Here is a 22,066-nt window from a genome sequence, read left to right on the forward strand (position 1 = left end):
CCTGTCTTCATGTTTTCTTTTATGATAAAAGAAAAACCAACACTCAGAAAGTTCAGGGTCAGCCAGGTGGTGGTGGCACACGCCTGTAATCCCAGCACTCGGGAGGCAGAGGCAGGCAGATCTCTGTGAGTTTGAGGCCAGCCTGGTCTACAGAGTGAGTTCCAGGAAAGGCGCAAAGCTACACAGAGAAACCCTGTCTCGAAAAACCAAAACCAAAACCAAAACCAAAACAAACAAAAAAAAAAGGTTCAGGGTTTTCAAGAACATACAAGAATCAAGTTGAATAAGGCTGTGCTTTATTACATGCATAATTACAAATCTGTGCTAAGTGAAAATGTATAAAGCAATGGCAACCTAGGTATAAGCCACACAGAGAAAGGGCTGGACAATCCCATTAACCTTTCTGCTAATGTCCGTTCCATTGCCTTGAACGTGATTGTTTCCATTTCTTACAATTTGCATAGCACTTATTTGTCAAAGTGCTTTCCATTCATTGTCTCAGTTTATCCTCACAACAACCCTGTGAGGTAGGTAGGGCAATTTACACTATCCCCATTTTGCAGATGGGAACACTGAGGCACAGAGCGGTTAAGATCTTGAGGCTAATTAGTAGAAGCATAGGGAATACAAACCAGGCCACCTAACTCCCCAATCCATGTTTTCCTTTCTACACTATGTCACTATACATGACCAGGGAGCAGAACAAAGTGAGCAGTAAGCCACAGCTTTGGATCCGGCTGGGTATATAAGCAGGTAAGGATAAAGCTACAAAAGCATGGCTGAAGGGTTGGCAACACTCTGGTAAATGACTGATCTGAACAGCTCAGCACCAAGCTTCCTGTGGAAACTTGGGCTTTTTAGCTTTGGTTGAAGCTCATGTCTGGATGCCAAGCTACTACAGATATCTATGCATTAGCTTCAGCTGAACTTTGACCAACTCTTAGCAATTAAAATGTCCAGTCAGACAGATTTTCTTTGGCTACTGCGACTGAAGCCAGCCCTACAAATGAGCTTCCTACAGAGAAATTCCCATGGTGCTCATGGGCTGGATCCTGGCCCTTCTGGTCCTCCTGGCTTCAATGGCTCACCCAATAGCTGGTATATTTCCCATGGCCAGAAATGAATGGGCAGAGGTATAAACAGGAGGCTGGCCTTGGTCAAATAAAGAGTCATCATCATGACATTATAGTCACCCTTTGGTGACATGACCAAGATGCTATCAGGCCCAATTCCTTTCTGACCTGTACCTGGATAGCAGCATAGCTTCAAAAGACAATTTTAGAGAATAAAATATTAAACATATAATTTTATCTTGAATGGTACAATTTAATCATCACACAGTCCCAAAGGACCAAATATATAGTAAAAAAAAAAAAAAGTAAATACTTATATAAAAAGCTGAGTAATAAAAAGGCAGGACAAGGGAGAAGAAAGGAAAGGCAAGAGAGTGAGCGGAGGGAAAAAGAATCATATATTCTGAGGTACCCTCTACTTGACAGCAAGGCGAACACTCCCACTTTGATTAAAAAACCCATCACAGGTCCTGCCTTCTTCCCCATTTCACTAAATGACATTTTTCTCATGAAATCCTACACTACCCCAAATTCCAGCACATTTGGACTAATATCTAACACAGCTAAAGCCCTCGACACTCCCAGTAAGAATTGCTGGCTTTGGCCCCTACTGTGGAGTGAGCAATCTGTTCTCAGGGTCAACTTCTCCCTACCCACCAAAGTCCATATTCAGACAACATGCTCATAAAAAGGGGAGATATTTGAATTTGGGAGCAAAAGAAATGAGGCAGAGAAAGATTGCGGGTTTTGCCTTATATGTACCATAACAGTCTCTCCTCAAAAGGCCAAACTTTAGTCAGGGCATTCATTTGATGAGTGTGCACATGCAGGCTAAAGACCCTTTGGTAGCAACTTAGAGGTAGGAATTTTTGACTGTAAGGTTGGGCTGGGCAACCTGATAGGCCCCATGCCAAAAAAAAAAAAAAAAAAAAAAAAAAAAAAAAAAAAAAAAGGAAAGAAAGAAAAAGAAGAAAAAGAAAAGAAAGAAGGAAAACTCCACATCACATCCTTCTTGGAGGATTTGGCAAAATCATTCTAACATCATGGAAAAACTCATTTTGTTCCCTTCATCTCTTCATAACTTTGCCCAGATGCAGATGCTTAGCAATGAGAATGTGGCCAGCATATGTACAGGGAGTTGCTTGAAGTTGCTAATACACGTTTTTCCAAGAACCTCTCTCCTTGGAACAAATGGCTGAAACTGAAGCAAAGCCCAGCAATTGCCCAGCTTTGCTGTGCCCACTTATCTCCAAACCTACACAGCTTCTGAGCTGCAATGAGAAAAGAGCTTATTTCCAATATAGAATAAGGACATAGTAGGGTGGCTTAAAACAAAAAACGGTAGAACGTCATCATCTAGACCCTCAGACAGTATGTTCCTCCTTAAGTAAATGTCTTATGTTGACCCTTTCCACAAAACTAGACTGTCCTGAAGCCAAATGGTGCTTTGAGGTGCTAGTTTGGGAATCCTGGACTTGAGGATGATTTGTCTTTTTCTCCCTTTGAGGCATGTAATTAAACTTTTTCTGTCCACCTTATGCCAAGATGCACGGCCTGGGACTTGGGACGGCTTTCTTCATACCTGGCACGATGCACATTTTGTTAAGCAGGTCTGTCATCATTTTCAATGCCTCCCCCTCCCGCTAAAGGGAACCCAGACAGGTGGTTGTAAAGATTAACATTTTAGAACAGTAAAGTCGAGCCCACACATTTAGAGACTGATCTTTTTAAAAAGGCTCCTGCTCTTCCTGTAATGACTTTAGTGCCAGAACAATTGGCCTGCTTTGCAGTTAAACCAGCAAATTAATTGTTTGCTCTGCCAGCTGGCCAATTCAAAGTCTCATCAGTTCCAACTAATCCACCAGAGGAGCTCTGTTCTGTGGACTACATCAACTCTACTCTGCAGCTTGGCTGCTGCAGGCCACTGGGGCCAGAGAGAGGAGGCTGCTGCAATGTGGTTGTTTCTAACCAAATAGAAGTAGACATGCTCTTTAACAGCTTTTTTCACATTGCCAGTCCCGTTTGCTATCTCTAATTGAGCTCACTGCGCACGCTCTCGAAACTACATTAAGTTCTTTCCATTAAAGGTGTGAAGATATACAATTTGATAGTTAGACTTTTACAGGTCCATAAACTACCTTCATGGCTAGATTTCCTCCAGATATATTTCCTTGGAAAATTCACACTCTTGAGGCATTTATTGGTGTTCTTCTGTAAACACTTTCCTTATATCAGGCTATTTTCTTTTCCAGTACCAAAATAAACTTGTCTCAATTCATTTTAAAATCTTAAATTATCCAGTATTTTACCACTGAGGTATGTAGTCATTTGAGGCTACTGACAGACTGCCCTATATTCAATTTGTTTATTTTTGTTTTGTTTTGTTTTTAGGATTATCTAAGTGATGAAATGGAATGGCAATGACAGAAAGAACTTCCCTTTACCTCAAGACAAGAACCAGTGTGTGTGTCCAGGTGCTAGGCTAGCAATCTTGAAGAGTACTCCAGTAAGAACCAGGCAACCACTGAGCTAAACCCTAAGATTGGACATACAATGGACACCATACCCTACAGCTATTTCTAGCATACAAGCTACAAGGATTCCTGAGAAACTGAGGTTAATGAATGGTATTTCTAAGGTGTGAGGTATCAAAGGGATATTGTCAATCATCTGGAGGGCCCATCGGTGCTTAGCCTCTGGACAGTCTCCATTCGCACAGTGTTATCTGATTTCTTCGATTTAGTCTCTGAAGTAGCACCTTAACACTGGCTCGTCTGTGTCCAATGAAGACAACTAGAAGGCCAACAAGATCCATGCCACTGCTGTTCTATGAGATCTGACCAAACCTTCCTTCCCTTGCCATCAAATACCAGGCACTGTGACCTTGCCTGTGCTGCAAACTTTAGTGTGGAAGGATCACGAATCAAAAAGGTACTGACTAACCCTGAAGTACACAGACAAGAACCGATCTCCACACAGTACACTAGGTGGCCAGGCAGAATCTCAACGGCTACAAAGAATGCAGTGGCATAGGAGGAGCAAGACACCAAGTCACAGAGCCATGAATATGATACCATGTACCCCGAAGCATTCTTTTTTCATTAAAATGCCAGAGCCATATAATTTAAAAGGAGAGAACTCTGGTGGCTACCTAGATATATATAGTAAAGATAAAAATCAAAATATGCTTTGGCGACTCAGCCCTGGATCATAAAAGAATTTCTGATTTTGGAACGATAAGAACTGGGGGTTAAAAAAAAAAGTCCTTGACTCAGGGATCAACAACTTTTAAAATGAGGTACATTGAGTTGCTTGGGAGGGGTGGTTACACACAGGAATGTGCCAAGTGCCGCTGATTCTGAGCTAAGGACAGGACAGTAGGAAGTATCAGGGACAGACTTGTATGATGAACAAAAAGCTGAACTCTTACCCAACAATGTGGCCTCACTGCCATGGGCAGCACCTCTAGTCCAAGTGCTGCGAGACTGCTGAGCCTTGGCTTACAATTTAACCAGCCCTAGTAGGGCTCTTTTGTCATCATTAGGAATGATTAACTCAGCAGACTGCTCCATCCTACTGAGGACTCTGTGCTGAGAAGAAAGGCAAACAGAATGGAGGGAGAGGAACTGCACATGGAAAAAATGATAGAAGATGAGAGTGGTTGGAATGCTGGTGGTGGCTCCTGAATTCCACCAGGTGTTTCTAGAATGTGATTTTTTTTTCAATTGCCACAGCTGTGGTACGAAATTGAGACAGGCACCTTTTTAACTGGGTACAAGCACCTTTGGTGTCATCAGGCCTCATCCATACACCTAGGTTTGAGGATAGCTCTGCATTTTAGTTAGATCTAAGGATGGTACCTCAAGGCAGCTGCAGTTGCCTATCCTGTTCCAGTTCCTTCAAGACATGTAGAAGTATCTCAAGCCTCTTTTATGCTCACAGGAACGACAGCTTATTCTGCATACTCCACACTGGGAGGAGCACAGGTGTCCAGTTATTTTAGTACTGGTGGTCTTTCAAAGGGACCTCCCCTGCTTTACCAGTATTCAGCCTAGGCTCGGTTCCATATACTGTTCTTACTTATTCCAGAAGCCTAAAGCACCATCATCCATGGAGGTGGCATCTGGGTAAGAGATTTGGTTAGGACTTCACAAAAATGTGAAATTCCTAGTCACTGACTTTGCTCAGAACTTTATCATCATTTCAAGAAAACCAGAAGAAAGAATTCCTAGCTACTAACAAAGTCCTTGTCTACTAGCTAGCATTGCCATTGAAGAATTAGCCTTTCTGCAGCCAAGGAGAAAGCTCTGTAACTTAATTTTGTGCACTTCAAAAGACCAGGACAAGCAGGCTCTAAAGGTCAAGCCCTCTCCTTCACTTGGAGGAGATTAACCAGAGCAGCACTGTCTTATAATGAAAAGGTAAACGGAACAAACTAATAACGCTAAATACTGTAACAGGAATAAGAATTTAACTGAATCTTCACAGTCTAAAAAATGCCATTGTTATTTCCTTCTGGCTTTCCTTTCTGTAGCTTGAAAGGCAAAGCCCCTTAGTTCACACTTCATCTTCCACCAATGACAGTTGAGTCCTCCCCACACATAACTCATTCATGAGTTTCCTGCAGGCTATATGTCAGAATAGTTGGAATTTTTCTTGCATAGTTTTCAGTGATTGCATATTGGCTAACAATTATTTTTAAATAAAAAAAAATTTAAAGAAGAAACATAATTAAACCATAGCAATCTCGTTTCTCTTTCGTGAACTCTTCCTAATGCAGTATCACATAAGCCTAACTGTACTTTCTCCTAGAGAGATTCATTTCCAGAAATTACGTAGTGCAACTGGTTAACTTGTAGGAAACAGACAACACACTAATATGACTTCACCATCCAAATATGGGAAATGTGTTTTGGGTACCCAGTTAATAAAATATATCCATGGTCCACAATGTCCTTGTTTCATATCCCAAACAACCCCATGATTCTAGTTGAAGAGAATGGAATCAGGATCTTGATTTGCCATCTGTGCTATATGCTTTAACACGTCCTTTTTGGTAATGATTCCAAGTAAGCGCCTGAAAGACAAAAACATAAAACAAACACCAAATAAGCATACAGTGAAAAAATAGTGTTCTTAACTAAAAGTGATGCTTGTCCTCCTTAATCCTTCTCAACTTTGTCTTTCATCACTATCTGTGCTTGGGGAATGATGAGCAAATGATGACAAATGGAGCAATGCATACATCCCTGAAAACACTGATAGTTCTACATCTAGGTCTCGGGTCCCACATTTTCCCCTGATTTAAATGTTACTCTCCAAACCTATGAATCTTATCGACTTCCTGCTGCCCAATTCAAATGCTGCCCCACCCCCAAACATCCCTGGTCCTATGAACCAGCTGAGACTCTGCCCTGTGGAATGCTCTGTGCAGGCTCTTCCACAGTCCTTATTTTTGTCTTTCTTTCTTTTCTTTTTTTTTTTTGCTTTTGCCCTGTGATCACTTGTGTGTTCCTGACACCCCTATAACCATGCACACTGCTCAAGGACAGAGAAAGGTTTGTCCCTTTCATGTCTCTCAGAATCTCATGGAGAATCTTCTGACACAAGTTAGGGTTTCAGTAAGCACTGAACAGACACCTACCTACTAGAGAAAGTCTATTTACTGACTTAGCTCTTCTAAGTTATTTATTATGCCACTTCCAAATTTTAGAAGCAGGAGGAGGTCTTATAGAATTGTTAGGTTAAGATAAAGTGTTAAAAACAAGAAAACCCTCCAACCCTCTCCTTAGCCTGCACTCGTTCCCAATAACAACAGCAGGGTTTCTTTACTGGACAAGATGTATTCCAGGAAGAAGAGAGCCTTGGGCTTGGAAGTTCAAAGACTTGTGATTTATAGCCTACCCTATCATCTATCTAACCAGGGGCCCTTTCTGCAGATAGACCTCACTGGAACTTGGAAATTTGTTCTTTGTCTTCAAAGCCTAACAAGAGGGGTTATAAGTGTCAAGTACAATAGTCTTCCTTTCCTTTGGAGACAGAGTCTCATGTAGACGAGGGGGACCTAAACTCGCTACATAGCTGAGGCTGGCCTTGAACAACTGCTTCTCCTGCTTCTACTACCCAAGTGCTGGCATTACTGATAAGTGCCATCACCCCGGTCAGCAGTCCCCTGAAACCATGGCTTTGGTTACTCAAGGGTAATCATGGTCTAAAACAATAGAGTAAGGTATTTTAAAAGGAGGGGGCACTGCATTCACAAAACATTTAGGGCAGTGTATTATAATTGTTCTAAATCATATTTATTATTTTTGCTCTCTGATTGCATCTGACTTATAAATTAAGCTTCCTCATAGGTTTGGGATATATACAGTAACAAACACAGTATATATGAAGGTCACTACTGGGCACAGTTTCAGGCTTCGGGTGGTGATCTGAGAAGGTATGTCCCAAGGGCTGGAGGCACCACTGTGCATCTCGGATACCATTCCAATCTCAGTGATGCCTGTGCACAACAGCACAGTTCCTTTCTTGGTAGAGGAGAAACTGAGTTACTGATAATGTGTAACTAATAGTTTGCATCTGTCAAACAAGGCCCTTTCATCACATCTACCTTCTTCTTTAAACTTCAAAAAGGCCTAAAAGTATTGATTTAAATTTGGGTTCTCCCTCTTGTCTCCCACAGTCCAAACTGCCTTTTTTCAAGGGTGCTCACCCATTGTGTGTAACCAGGCACTGGCGCAGTCCCAGCTTGCGGAAGATATCCACTACGATCTCCATTGGCGTAAGGTCTGTCACAGTGAAGGGGCTGAGATCCAGGATGTTCCGAAGCTTCAGGGTAGGTGGAGTGTATGGTGGCATTGGAGGTGAGTGCTCAGTGAAATAAATGATGGAAGTGCTCACAACCCCATCCTGCTTCTTCCGAGCATTTTCTATGTGAAGAGAAGGGAATGAAAAGCTGAAAGCTGAAGTGCTCCACATCCTGTCCCTTAACCAGGCCCCTCTTCCCTTTCTTTGTCTCCCCGATTTCATGCACACTTAGAAAGTGCCTTCGTTCCTTTTCTGAAATCCTTACCAATTGAAATAATGAGATCTCTCCGAAGAACAAAGCCCACGAGTCTTTGTGACTCTCGGGAGACTACCACTGGAAAGCCACTGTAAGTGGTTTCACTGATTATGGTCTCTACGTCTTCCACAGTCATACTGTCCTGAGTAAGGACAGTCAACAAAGGGTCATTTCTCCGGGGCTTCATCACATCCATTGCCAGAGTCTTATGAGCGAATTCTTCTTTGGCTTCAAGAAAGGGGTATCCATTGAGACGAATGTGGGCATCGTAAATGCCCTCTCGCCCAAGAGCATCTGCCACCCACTTGCTTGTCATGGCTGCAGCCATCAGAGGCACAATATATTCCAGGCCACCAGTCAGTTCAAACATGATGACAACAAGAGAAACAGTCATCCGAGTTACCCCACCTGCAAAGAAAACAGACATTGGAAACAAAGCACAGGAGCCATTACAATTGTGTGACTGCTGTGGGTCTCACTGGAAAAGCACTGGAAAAAATGCTAGAACAGGGTCTCCCCAACAATTGTGCAGATTCCAGATTGCATTACAGCAAGGCTATATGGCAGACATAGCTTAGAGTACTCAAAATAACGAAGTAGAGACAGCCTTGTAGTTTTTAAAAACTCATCTTTTTCCTAATTGTAAATGCAATACATGTTCATCATGGAAAATTTAGCTGTCTATAAGCAGAATAAAATTTTCATTTTTTCCAACTCAAAACTGCATATTTTTATATACAAGAAGAATAAAATTTTCAAGTTTTTCTGATACAGAAATATGAATTTTTACATATGTGAGCTCATATTATATTTAGTTCCTAATCATACTTTTCTCCCGTTATTTGTTTGGAATTTTCGACATTATTCCCAATTTAAAATTACACTAACAAAAACATTTTTAGGGTTGGGATAGCTAGATGGCTATGTATTGCCAAGTCTGATGGACTAAGTCTGACTACCCAGAACCCATGTAGTGAAAGGAGAGACGAGAATCGGGCAAGTTGTCCTCTGGCCTTCACACACACGCCGTGGCATAGGCTTCCCCTCTCTCACCATAAAACAAATGTAAGAAAAAAAGATTTAAATATCACATTGAAAGATGCTAAACGTAACAGAGGGGCCTTGTGGCCCAGGCCTGTAATTCTAGCTACTCAAGTGGTGGAGGGAAGAGGATCGCAAGTGCGTGAAGAACTTAGTGAGATTCTGTCTTGAAATAAAAAGGGAAAGGAGCCTTGAAATACAGCTCAGTGGTATTTATATAGCACTGGAATATAGCTCAGAGCTTGCCTAGCAAGTAGCACACCTGGGGTTCAATCTCTAGCCATACTTGCATACACACAAAAATATGTTAAACCTAACATCATCATGTTTAAGGGATGTATAATGTAAAATATGGATGGAGCACAATTTATCTCACAAGTTCCTTAAGTCCAAATTTAGGTGGCTTTTCATCGGCAGGGGCGGAGGTTGGGCTGGTCTTCAGACAAGGTCTTACTATGTAGGTTAGGCAGGCCTGGAACTTGAGATCCTCCCTGCTTAGCCTCCCAAGGGCTGATTACAAGCATGTGCCACCACACCTGCCTGATTTTTGTTCTTATAAATAATACTGTGATACACATTCTTATGCAGCTAGCTATGTCCAGATTTCTGATGATTTTTCTATGTCTAATTAGAATTATCTTCCTTAAAATGTTTGAGAAATAGTAAACTCAACAAGAAATGGATAATCATGAAAAAAAAAAAAACCATGTTGTAGTCCATTGTATTTCTTATTACTCTTCATTTATATGTCACTGGCAGGGTGACTTCTTTGAAGTCAATGCAAACATTATTACTCACCTAAACAGGCTGCAGCCCCAACCATAGCGTAAAGGCCAGGTGTGATGCAATCAGCTCCCTGACTACACCAGCTGTTGAAGATGCCCCAATCATGGTGGTAGTAAGCCAGTTGCTCCATCCCTACTCCTAAAAGACGGCCTGCTATAGCGCCGACAGCCATGCTGGGAATAAAGAGACCAGAAGGAATCTGCAAAGAGAAAGCAAGAGGTACTCAGTGAGAGATGCTGTGCTTCTTGGCATATGGAAGGGCTAGAGGACTGACCCTCTGCAAAGCAAACAGGCCAACGACAATTGAACTATGCACTATGCTACCAAGTGGCTGCAAAGATTTGTGTAACACTACAGGGGCTAGAGGTTCTCTGAGACGTGCAGGCAAGGATGACTTCGAAGAAGCTTACCCTGATTCGGGGGTCCATCAGGCAAGAGCCTGAACTCTCCAGACCAACACAAAACTGGAGGCAGAAATTAGGCCTTTCCCAAAGAAAAAGGAAAATAGATGGAATTTCTTATATATGCAGACATTTCCCCCAATTCTGAATTTTTATCAGTAACAATCTACCCTTCATTGACTATTTTGTTTTATGCTGGATGGTCTACATGTAAGATTTTTATAGATGCTCAATAATAACCCCAGGGATTAGACATTATTATTCCCAAATGATAGACCCCAAGGTTCAGAGAGGTTAAGGCATTTACCCAAGGTCAAAAGTTAGTGAATATTAGTGCTGGGATTTAAATCAAAATCAAATGCTCCTAACCCATCACCCACATCAAAAAGATGGCATAGGAAGTTTCCATCTCCCTACAACACAACAGATGATTAAACATAAATAAAGTTTAAATGAGATAGTGGTGATAGCTGCAAGCTTAACCAAACAAAGGGAATATTCATCTACCTTCCTGTTTTGTTTCTTGTCTTGTATGAACTATCACTAGTAAAGGAAGGAAATGATAGCAAACATAATCAGAGCAGATTATGGTTCTATAGTATTTGATATTGGAATGCAACTGAAGTTGGTGTTCTGTGGCTACAGATTCCCTTTAAATAAAACAATGAAAAATGTTGAAATTAACCCAAGAAGCACCCAGAAACTTTTCAGGCTCTCCATCCTATCCCTGGTTCAATGCCTTTCCATGGAGAAGAGAGGGAACAATTTGGTAGCAGGATATGGAAGAGAAGAAACAAAGGAGAAGAAAAACCTAGGATGGAGGAAACAAATGCTTTGACCAATTTTCTGTTTTTGTTTCTTCTAAAACTTGAAGATCGTAACTGATATGAAAGGTAAAGAATGGCACACCCTAAGATCTGCTTTTAAAGTTGGACACAATGATTGTACATATTTGTTGATTACATTGTGATATTTGGATATATGTGTACAACATGTAATGATCAAATCAGGATAACTACCATATCTATCATTTAAGCATTTATGTCTTTGTCTTAGGAACATTCAAAGTCCTCTTTTGAAATACACAACAAATGAATGGTACTGTCACTTTGCTTTGTTATGGAGCACTAGACTTGCTCTTTGGATAATTCTACTCTCTTGAGTATACGAGATCAATCTCTGTAGCTTCTTTAACAACCTCTATAAAAATGTGCTTGGATTATTTTTTACATTTATTGTGGTGTGTGAATGTGTCTGTGAGTGTGTCTGTGAGTGTGTATGTGCGTGTGTGCGTGTGTGCGCGCGTGTGTGTGTGTGTGTGTGTGTGTGTGTGTGTGTGTGTGTGTGAACTTTCAGGAGTTGGTTCTTGTCTTTGACGATGTAGGTTCTAGGAAATGAACTCAAGTCCACAGACTTGGTGGCAAGCATTGTTATCAACAGAGCCATCTTACTGCTCTGTGTTATCTGTTTCTGATAGCTGAAATATTTTAATCTTAACCTCTGAAGTGGATGGATTCTACTTGTTACAGAGTAAGCAGGGATAGTAATGGTAAAAATGTCATTTAGCTGTGTGTTGGGTTGGACTCCATGAAGCTGCTAAACACTAAAATGTCTTTAAGATGGTACAACATTGGTAAGCTCATGGAGTTCAGGCTAAAATCGTGCGTCTCTAATTAACTCTAACATGTACCATATAAAGTAGTGGTTCCCAACCTTCCTAACTGTATGACCCTTTAATACAGTTCCTCGTGTTGTAGTGACCCCCAACTATACAATTATTTTCATTGCTTTATCATAACTGTAATTTTGCTACAGTTCTCAACTGTAATGTATATATCTGATACATAACTCCCATGGGGTTCTGACCCACAGGTTGAGAACCACTGCTATAAAGATTAACAGTGCATTAGTCAGATATTACACTCTGATAGAAAATGTTCTAGTATAAACATCTCACTATCCCTTTTGTGGGGAAAATGTTTTTACACGGAAAAAGAGAAAGTGTTTCTTTTCAAAACTCATTAGTGAGGTTTGCATTTGACTAAGCATAGGTATCAGCAACTTGAGACAGAGTTATCATTGTCCACCAAGTCATGAAAACACTGGGAGGCAAAGAGGCTTCTGGGAAAGCTGATACCACATGAACTGTCTATCAAAGATTGTAGAATACTTTGGCTTTGCCCTCCAAAGCCCACATCCACGCAGAACATTCACACAGAATTCGCCAGAACTCCTTACCTTCATGCCAAAGGTGAATATAGTGATGACTATTTTCAGTATGAGTGTCAAAGCCAGCTGCCACATGGCACTGTAGACGCCTTGGCCAGCAGGTCTGTCAGGCAGCTCACCGCCTTTGCTTGTGTTGAAATGGTTCTCATAATCACAGAGCTTGGAGGAGTCCAGAAGGCCACAGTCATTGAATAGCTCAGAAATGAGCTCACTTGTGCTCATCCGGGTGTATTCATTAGGGAAAGCCAAGATGGCAGTGATGGCTGTCACAATGAGTACCTCGACAACAGGATACTTGCCCAATTGTGTGGTTTTACGCTTCCGACACCAGGCAATGTTTGTGCGGATAAACAGAGCTCCCCAAAGGCCACCGAATATGCCCAGCACAATGAATGGCACAAGCTCAAAAAGATGCCATGGGGTGTGAAACTCCACATAAAATAGAACTAAGCGGCTGTTTCCAAATGGATTGATGGACCGGAGTGTAAAAGCTGCCACTAGGGCAGCAAAGAATGAACGCCATAGTGTTTTCAGGGGAAAATAGTAGCTGACCTACAAGACAGAAGGTGAGAAAGCAAACTTAGTCAGGCTGCAAAAACTGTTTCTGATGAAATGCTGGGGCTGCTGACATTATAGTCAAGGACCAAGTTGGGCAGAACACTAAGAGACTGCAACATACATAGATACTGGCTAAGATTTCTAATACAAAGGCATATACATGCTTTACAGACAGAAGTCATTACCTCTTCCAGGCTGAATAATACTCCACCGATAGGTGCCCCAAAGGCTACAGATACACCAGCAGCTGCTGCAGCTGATAAGACCTAAAATCCAAAATGCAAAATCAGCAATAGAATAATATGGCTCTCTTACATTCAATCACATTTTTAAAGGAATGTTCATAGCCACTAAGAATTTTTAAAAAATAGTAACTTTACACAGCTGACTACTTTCATACAAGCAACATTTAACAGACTCTGCAGATTATATTTAAATATTTGTGTGTGTGTGTGTGTGTGTGTGTGTGTATGTATGTGTTTATAACAACAATAATCACAGAAAAAGATACCATCAATTTGAGAAGGAGTAAGTGGGTCATATGGGAGAAGTTGGAGGAAGGAAAGGGAAGGGGAGAAGTGATGTGATTACATTATAATTAAAATCTTAAAAAAGGGGAAAACAAATGTTACATGTTCTATAACATAAAAAGCGAGGTTCAATTTCAATTTACTTTGAGAGCAAATGTTGTATTCTAGATGTTGAATACATATATGGTTCATATGCTTGAACAAAAAAGGCCTTTACTTTGTGATTGAGGCATGTGCTTAATTGTAAATTGGGCCCTGACTTCAGGCAGCCCTCCTGGTGCAGCAACTGAACTTGAGTTTGGAAACCCAGACAATGTACTTTGCAGTGCAGTGTTTCACTTGCATACATTTTTGTTTCTTTTATTTTTTGAAATTATAATTACATAATTTCCTCCTTCTATTTCCTTTCTCTAAACCCTCCCATATACTATTCCTTGCTCTCCTTCAAAATTATGGCCTCTTTTTTCACTAATTCTTATTACATGCTTATATGATATACATATATATTTCTAAGCATAATCTGCTCAGTCTGTATAATGTTACTTGTATATATGTTCTCAGAGCTGCCCATTTGATAGTGAATTAACAATTGGTGTGCTCTTCCCTACGAAAGACTATTTCTCCCATTCTCAGCTTCCTGATTTGCATGTAGTTCTTTGTGTAGGGTTGAGACCTCATGGGCTTTCTCCCTAGCACATGTTAGGAAACATTTTTAATGAGCTATTACAGATGGCTCTAATGATATAAAAGTTTAGAATTGCTTACACCCTGTAGCCTGTTACAGTCTCAATGGCCTCTAGAAATACAGAGAGACTAGATTTTTAAAGGCCAAGAAAACAGACAGCAAGGAAAGGGAAGAGAATAAAGCATCACCAGGAAAGAGGGGGAAGAGAGTTTGCAGTGGTGTTTGCAGAGGACTGCCTTGTGTGAGAAGTGCAGGCATGTAAACTGTGCAGAGCACACACTCATGGCAAACAGACTAGAATTCATAGGAACATGTCATTTCCATGCATACTAGTAGCTGCGGCGAGAGATGATTTAGAGGCATATAGTAAAAATAAAGTTGACCAAAGGGAAGAATTTTGAAGACTGAAATATTTCTTGGCAAAATACGTGGGCAGGCTTCTTCAGGACTGGCAGATCATCTGGGGAAATTAAGGAGGGGAAAGAGAAAACTCTGTGGTGCTAACCTTGAGGGCTTGGGAGTCAGCGCTCAAAAGGCTGTCATTTGAGAAGGACAGGGAAGCCAAAATTCAACCCATAAAAGGGGATTTCACTGGGGATGTTTAGGATGAAATCAGAGTTTTATATTTGAGAATGGAATCTCCGCACGCCTCCCACGCAGCTCTGCTTTACTTCTACCCATCTGCTCCTGTGATCAGGCCACTGGTCACAAACACGCTGTGCTGTTACTGAGAGCAAGATAAGTTTTACAAGACCCTGGGGCTAAGCCCCAGCAGACAGAAGACAGACTAGGCTATCTAAGTTACAGAAAACAGACTGACATCCAGATGGTCAGAGTCCAAGCAGACAAATATTTCAACTGTTATAAGGAATCTAGTTTCAGACTCAACCCCATCCATAGAAAGGCAGCAACAACCAACATTTATTCTTGCCCTTCAGATTATTCCTGCATTTCACGCAGCTTCTGTGGCCTTCCACCACATGACAAGCTACTCGAATGCCTCTCTGTCCCTTCTGCTTACTTTCCTCTCCTTTCTGACTGTCCCAGGAACTGTTCCCCACTTCATGGTCATTAATTTCCCCATCTAATGGAAACTTTATTCCACACTTAAAACCTCAGCATTGTAAGTTTCCAGAGTCTCTGCTTAATCTTTTTGCTGTTGTTGTTCTTTTCAGGAGAAACCACTAGATTTCAGTTCTATAAGAGGTCCTTTTTAATGAAATGATCTGGGCCTTGACCTATTCTGTCTGTGATTTTTAGGCTATTCAAGGAAAATAAAACAAGAACCACTGCTTCCTCAGGTCCTTAATTATAGCAAGATAAAAGTAACCAATGACTTAGGACAATTTTTTAAAATATTCCTCCTCCTCAGTGGATGGGGAAGGGTAGAAGGGAGGTAGGGGAGGGGGCAGGAGGAGAGGAGGGAGGGGAAACTGTGGTCAGTATGTAAAATAAATGAAAAAAATTTAGTTAAAATTTTTTAAATAAAAAAGTTAAAAAGAAAAAATATTCTTCCTCCTTAAAATAGTAAACATTAACAACTGGATGAATTTGAGCATGCTCACACTGTGGTAGTTTGAAAGAAAATGGCCCCCAAGGGGAGTGGCACTATTAGGAGGTGTGGCTTTGTTGGAGTAGGTGTGGTCTTGTTGGAGGAAGTGTGTCACTGTGGGAGCAGGCTTTGAGGTCTCTTTGCCCAAGGTTCATTCCATTTGACACTCATTTCACTTCCTGTTGCCTGTAAGATATAGAACCCTCAGCTCCTTCTCCAACACCACGTCTGTCTGCATGCTTCCATGCTTCCTGCTATGAGGATAATGGACTGCACCTCTGAAACCGTAAGCCAGCCCCAATTAAATGTTTTCCTTTGTAAGAGTTGCCGTGGTCATGGTGTCTCTTCACAGCAGTAGAACACTAAGACATACAGTGATGCTACAGTGGAAAACCATTTAGATGGGTTGAAGCAAGAGGCAGGCAGAGAGAGGTCTAACACAGGGAAGAACTAATTCAAGTGTGGCATTTAATAGCAACAAAAGATGGAGAATCTGCCATTTGAAATACACTATATTTAGTCTTCCACAGCAACTCCCTCAAAGTCTAGCATTTTCTATAACTTCTTTTTAAGAAGTAACACATAAGATATAATGAGAATTCAAGTTCTTCTCCTTTCCTACTGCCTTATTCTCCCACCCAATATAAGTGCATGCTTTTTACATAATTTAGAATAAAATTATTTTCAGATATTTTTGTGTGTTCATTTTCATGCATGCAGACATGCAAGTGTGAGTAGAGATGCATGTATGTTTAAGGGAGGCCATGTGTCAACCTCAAGTGTTGTTCCTCAGGCATTGTTCACTTTGTTTTCTAAGACAGTGTCTTTCTCTCTCAATGGCCTCGTACCTGCCAAGCAGACAAGGCGGGCTGGCCAATGAGACCCAAAGATCTGCCTGTCCCTCCCCAGCACTGGGATCATAAATATGTACCACTTTTTTAAAAATGGGCTCTTGGGGACCAAAGGTTTGCAAAGTAAGCCCTAGATATTTTCTTCATAAGTGTATAGACATACTTTTATAAAGAATGTACTCAAGTTATCCCATAAACAGTAGTCACAAACTAGCTGAAGTGTTCTATTGGCAGCAGTCCATGTCAGTGTATCTAGGATCATCTCATTCTTTTAAATGGTTGTACAGTTTTCTATGATACGAGTAGAATACTTAAAAAAAAAATCAAGCCCCTATTTGATGGGCATTTTGCTAATTTTACGTTTCACAATATTCTTAAGTCTGTGTTGGCTATCACTAGAGACCTGTGCATATACCCATGCTAGGACTCCTACAACTGAACTTGCTGACCCCAAAGCTACTTGAATTCACAAGAGTGAAAGTCCCAGATTCTCACCACTAAGATCATAGTAGTTCTGCTCACGAGTGAAAACAAACCAGCAAGGCCACATGGCATTACCTCTCTGCGCTTGGCTTCATTCTTCCTGTATTTGTTGAAGCAATGGCACAGGATGTTCCCACAGCAGCAGGCCACGTGCACTAGGGGGCCCTCTTTGCCCAGGCTCAAGCCAGATGACACTGCCAGCACCAGAGTGATCGTTTTGATGACCAGGGTCCACTTACCCAAATAACCCCTAATAATGAAACCACTCAGGATAGTTTTTATCTGCAGGCCAAATACAGAGAGATTGAATACAGATTAAGTAAATAAAACAAAGCCAAACAGCTAAAAAGCTACACCCCCTTACAAGAAATATATAACTCCTCAACAAGTTACACACACACACACACACACACACACACACACACACACACACACACACACTTGTCTCAATATAGGAGATACCTAGGAAAGCCAGACATATTCTGCAAACTTCCATGGACTTTGGGGGAGTAAAGGGCCCTGTGGCAGCTGAAAAGAGTCTATTGTAAGGATGAGTGTGTGTGGATGGAGAAGCAGAACAGCTGAGGAGGAACAGGTATTTCTTCTGGTAATAAAATGTTCTGAGAATAAGATCAATGTTCAAGAAAGAGCCTGAAAGAATAGGTACAGCCTGGAGCTCCTGCCAAAGAACATTGTGACGATTACTTGTAGTTACTCAAGTAAAACAATCTAGCCCCAATCCTGTGACCCAGGCTGAATGGAGACTTGAAAGAAAATCTAGATGGAGTTTAGATGTCCTCTGCCTCTGACCCTGATTGATAGTCACCAAGCTGTAGTATATGCAGGAATACAGAGAAAATTTGGGCAAAAATCGGTTCATACGGTACTTACCTCAGGGATTCCAGAGCCACAGGCATAAGGTGCAAACGCTTTGACCAGAGACACAGCAAGGAAAGCAAACAGGAGAGCCCAGAGGACATACATGAAATAATTGACTATGTAGGCAAAGGCTCCCTGGAACAGAACAAAAGGACAGATGCTGTTTTAGTGTAGATAGCCGGGTGGGGAATGGAGCTCTTTTCAGTGACATTGTGCTAGGAGAGTAGATTGGGAAGAAAAGGGACAACAGTAAACTGCTTAAATATCTCTTTGCAGGCCATTCATGAGAGAAACTACCAAAACACCATTATGCACCCTTGGTACTGGAAATCACATGCCTTGCTGCAATCAGAGGAAACAAAGGATTCTATGAGTCGATATGCTGGAAAGGAAAACTGAAAACCTTCAAACATGACTCACTTTTGTCTTTGAGACAACATCCCACTATATAGCTATGGTTGGCCTAGAACTTGCTAGGTAAACCAGGCCGGCCTCAAGCTCGCAGAGATCCAGCTGCCAGAGGCAGAGACCAGGAGGCCAAATTCTTGGCAAGAGAAGCCTCCTTTAGCTTTGGATGCAGGCTCTTGATATGCAGCCCTGTCTGGGCTCTAACTTGTAGCAATCCTCATGCCTCTGCCTCCCAAGTGCTGGGATGGCATGCTGAAACCATACCTGGGTACAAGTTACCTTTCATTAGTGTTTTTGTCAGTTTTGCAGTCAAATACATGATTCTATGTCAACTTTTAACAAGAGTTACAATGGTCTTCCCAGTTTCTGGGCTGGGTGGACCTTGACTACATATGAGAAGTAATGACAAGCTTCAATATTCCTATCCCTTACCTAACTTGGTGTTAAATTCTCACAGATTATAGTAACTAAAATTCCCAAGCATTGTTTCACTTCTTTATAATTGTTTACTGTGTATGTTTAGGGCAATTAGCATGATATTGGGGGGGGGTTTCATTTTGTTCCAGTTTTTTATCCTGGAGATTTAATCCTGGGCCTCATGCATGCTATAAAACACATGCTCTACCACTGAGCTATACTCCAAGCCTTGATGTTTATTATTTGAGTTGTTATTGTTGCTTTGAGACATCTTATGTGGCCCATGTTAGTCTTGAACACATTAGGTAGCAGAGGGCACCTAATGAACTGTTAATTCTCCAGCCTCTACTTCCCAAGTGCTAGAATTCTAGGTATGAGCTACCATGTCCAGCTCTAGTCTTCATGTTTTATTTTATTTTTCAAAATTTTGTGTGTGCATGTGTGCATGTGTAGACCATGTTAGTGCAAGTACCATTGAGGCCAGAAGGTGGCATTAGATTCCCTGGTGCTAGAGTTACAGACAGTTGTGAGCTACTGGATGTGGGTGATGAGAATCAAACTTTAGTCCTCTAGAAGAGCAACAAGCACCCTTAACAACTGAGCCATCTCTTGAGCCCCAGGGATATATATAACATTCACCCTCCATAATTATGATTCTTTGTATGAATAGTACATTTTCAGTGTTCAGCCTTCTTAACTACAGTTCTCATGTGGTACATTAGATCTCTAAATTTATTCATCCTCCTAATTGCCAATTTATACCTTTGGCTGCCTTGTCATCATTTCCTACTCCTCCCTGCCCTAGTAACCATCACTATAGAGGGTTAAGCCTTTAACAAATATTCTACATATAATGATTACATCTTAGAGAGAATTGCTACAACAGACACAGAAAAAACGTATGTGAGTAGAAACTATCTGACTCTGATAATTCCAGATTCTCCAAAGAATAAAAAAAAGGGAATAATTATCTTCATACAGACAGAATATACTTTTGATATGCACAAATGGTGTGTATATATGTATGATAATGAACTGTGACATCTAGAAAATTTAGTTCTGAGCACTAAAATGATTAACTGTTGTTGGGATATTAGTTTAATATCCCTGTCAGCCTGCCTGTCCCTCTCTCTTGCCTAGCTATTGGCAAAGTAACGCAGCTTTACAGAGTTAAACAAATACAACATAAAAGTACACAACCCAGCTTTCCAACATTAAACAAATATTCCACAGCATAAATGAATGTAACATATCTTAAACTAATATCACACAACAATTCACATTAAAGGGCTCGAAAACAGTGATGCTTTACCAGAAAGGAATACTAAACACCAGGGGTTGTACATCAGATGACACAGATACAAAGCTCAATGGACTTCTGACTTCGCAAAACATAAAACACTTTGAGAATTTAAAGGCCTAGACAAGAAGAATCAGGACTCTATAGTTTTTAGTTGTGAATTTGTTACAATTTTTCCATGATCGTAAGTCCTCAGAGAACAATTATTTTCTTTGTCCTTTAAGAGTAGTTTGTGAGCAAGTGGACTCCAGAGGAAGGCAGGGAAAGGGAAAGCAACAGAAACTGGCCAGAGGCAGAGACCAAGAGGCCAAACTGTTGGCAAGAGAAGGCTTCTGAAAACTTCACAGACTATTGCCCCAGGCAATGATTTCATTCATAAAAAGAGCCAGACTAATCTGTTGTGTGAGCAAATCTCAAGCTCTGCTTTACAAGGAACTGCTGGAACAGACCCATAATGAAGGGCTAGTTGTCCAGGGGCAGCATGAGGGAGCAATGTTACATCCTTCTAAAACTACAGATCTTTCTCCCTCCCTGCCTTGGGCTATCATTTTATATACAGCTAGAGAATTGCAATGGGCTGCTGATGTTGGTCATGGGTAGAGAGTTCATCTAGCATATTCAAAGCCCTAGGCTCAACCTTCAGCACCACAAAAGCAAAAACACACCAACCAAAACAGGGAAATAAGTTCTATGGACTTTAGATATATCAGTTTCCTGTACTATTGTTATGCAAAGTGTTAACCATAGGGAGAGGCGGGATGAAGAATATAACATTTTGACTATGTAACTGCCCTAAAAATATGTGGCTGGCAGGATGGCTCAGTGGTTAAAGGTACCTACTATCAAGCCTGAAGTAACTCCAAGGTCAAATTCACCCAGGCCCTCTGCATGAGCACCAAGTACTAACCACTGAACCATCTCTCCAGTTCTAGGAAGCACTTAAAAATAAAATATATATATACTTAACTGTGTATGTATGTGGGAATATGTTTGCCATGGCACTTGTGTGGAGGTCAGAGGACAGTTTGCAGGAGCTGGTTCTTTCATTTTATCACCTGTTCTGGAATTTGACTCTTAAAATCTGTCCTCTGGTCTCCACATATGTGCTGGGGCATGCACACATGCATGTGCGTGAGCGTAAACACACACACGCTTATTAAATGTAATCTTAAATTTTTAAAATTTTTTTCATATAGCCCAGGCTACTCAAAAATGTAGCCAATAATGACTCTGGACTCCTGATCCTTCTGCCTGTACTTTCCAACTACTGGGGTTACCAGTGTGTGTGTGACACCAAGCCTGGCTTTTACAATAAAAATATGTAAAATACAGGAGATGTAACTCAGTTATAGAGTGCCTCGCATATTCAAGGCCCAGAGTTGAATCTTGAGTTATACAAGGAAAAGAAGAAAAGTTTACACTCCATTTAAAATCATTGTTTATGGAGCTATAAAGATGGTTCAGGGGGTTGGGGATTTAGCTCAGTGGTAGAGCACTTGCCTAGCAAGCGCAAGGCCCTGGGTTTGCTCCTCAGCTCTGAAAAAAAAAAGATGGTTCAGTGGTTATAAGCACTTGTTGCTCTTGCAGAGGACCAAGGTTTTATTCCCAGGACCTACATGGTACCTTACAACCATCTGTAACTCCAGTTCCAAGGAATCCAAAGCACTCTGATGACCTCTGTGAGCACCTGACACACATGTGGTACACATACACACATGTAGGCAAAATACTCACACACCTAAAGTAAATAAATCTAAAAAAATTTTTAAATAATTGTTTATATTTAAAAATATTCCAAATACTCAGG

At 41.0% G+C, this 22,066-nt stretch overlaps 1 protein-coding gene across 2 annotated transcripts in view; it reads right to left on the minus strand.

Annotated features, from left to right (window-relative positions):
• Positions 1-2,047: 2,047 nt before the first annotated feature.
• The window catches only part of Clcn5 (chloride voltage-gated channel 5), a 155,740-nt gene continuing 135,721 nt past the window's right edge, over positions 2,048-22,066 (minus strand). For both annotated transcript variants that reach the window (XM_036174985.1, XM_036174986.1), the window contains 8 exons: positions 18,147-18,269; positions 17,331-17,537; positions 13,340-13,420; positions 12,606-13,148; positions 9,979-10,165; positions 8,149-8,547; positions 7,789-8,005; positions 2,048-6,150 (listed from right to left, as the gene is read on the minus strand). In XM_036174985.1, the coding sequence (XP_036030878.1) occupies positions 6,060-6,150; positions 7,789-8,005; positions 8,149-8,547; positions 9,979-10,165; positions 12,606-13,148; positions 13,340-13,420; positions 17,331-17,537; positions 18,147-18,269 (1,848 nt within the window). In that variant the 3' untranslated portion in view covers positions 2,048-6,059. The remainder of the gene's footprint in view (positions 6,151-7,788; positions 8,006-8,148; positions 8,548-9,978; positions 10,166-12,605; positions 13,149-13,339; positions 13,421-17,330; positions 17,538-18,146; positions 18,270-22,066) is intronic.

The sequence above is a fragment of the Onychomys torridus genome, chromosome X (genome assembly GCF_903995425.1).
Source record: "Onychomys torridus chromosome X, mOncTor1.1, whole genome shotgun sequence".
NCBI classification, from domain to species: Eukaryota; Metazoa; Chordata; class Mammalia; order Rodentia; family Cricetidae; genus Onychomys; species Onychomys torridus.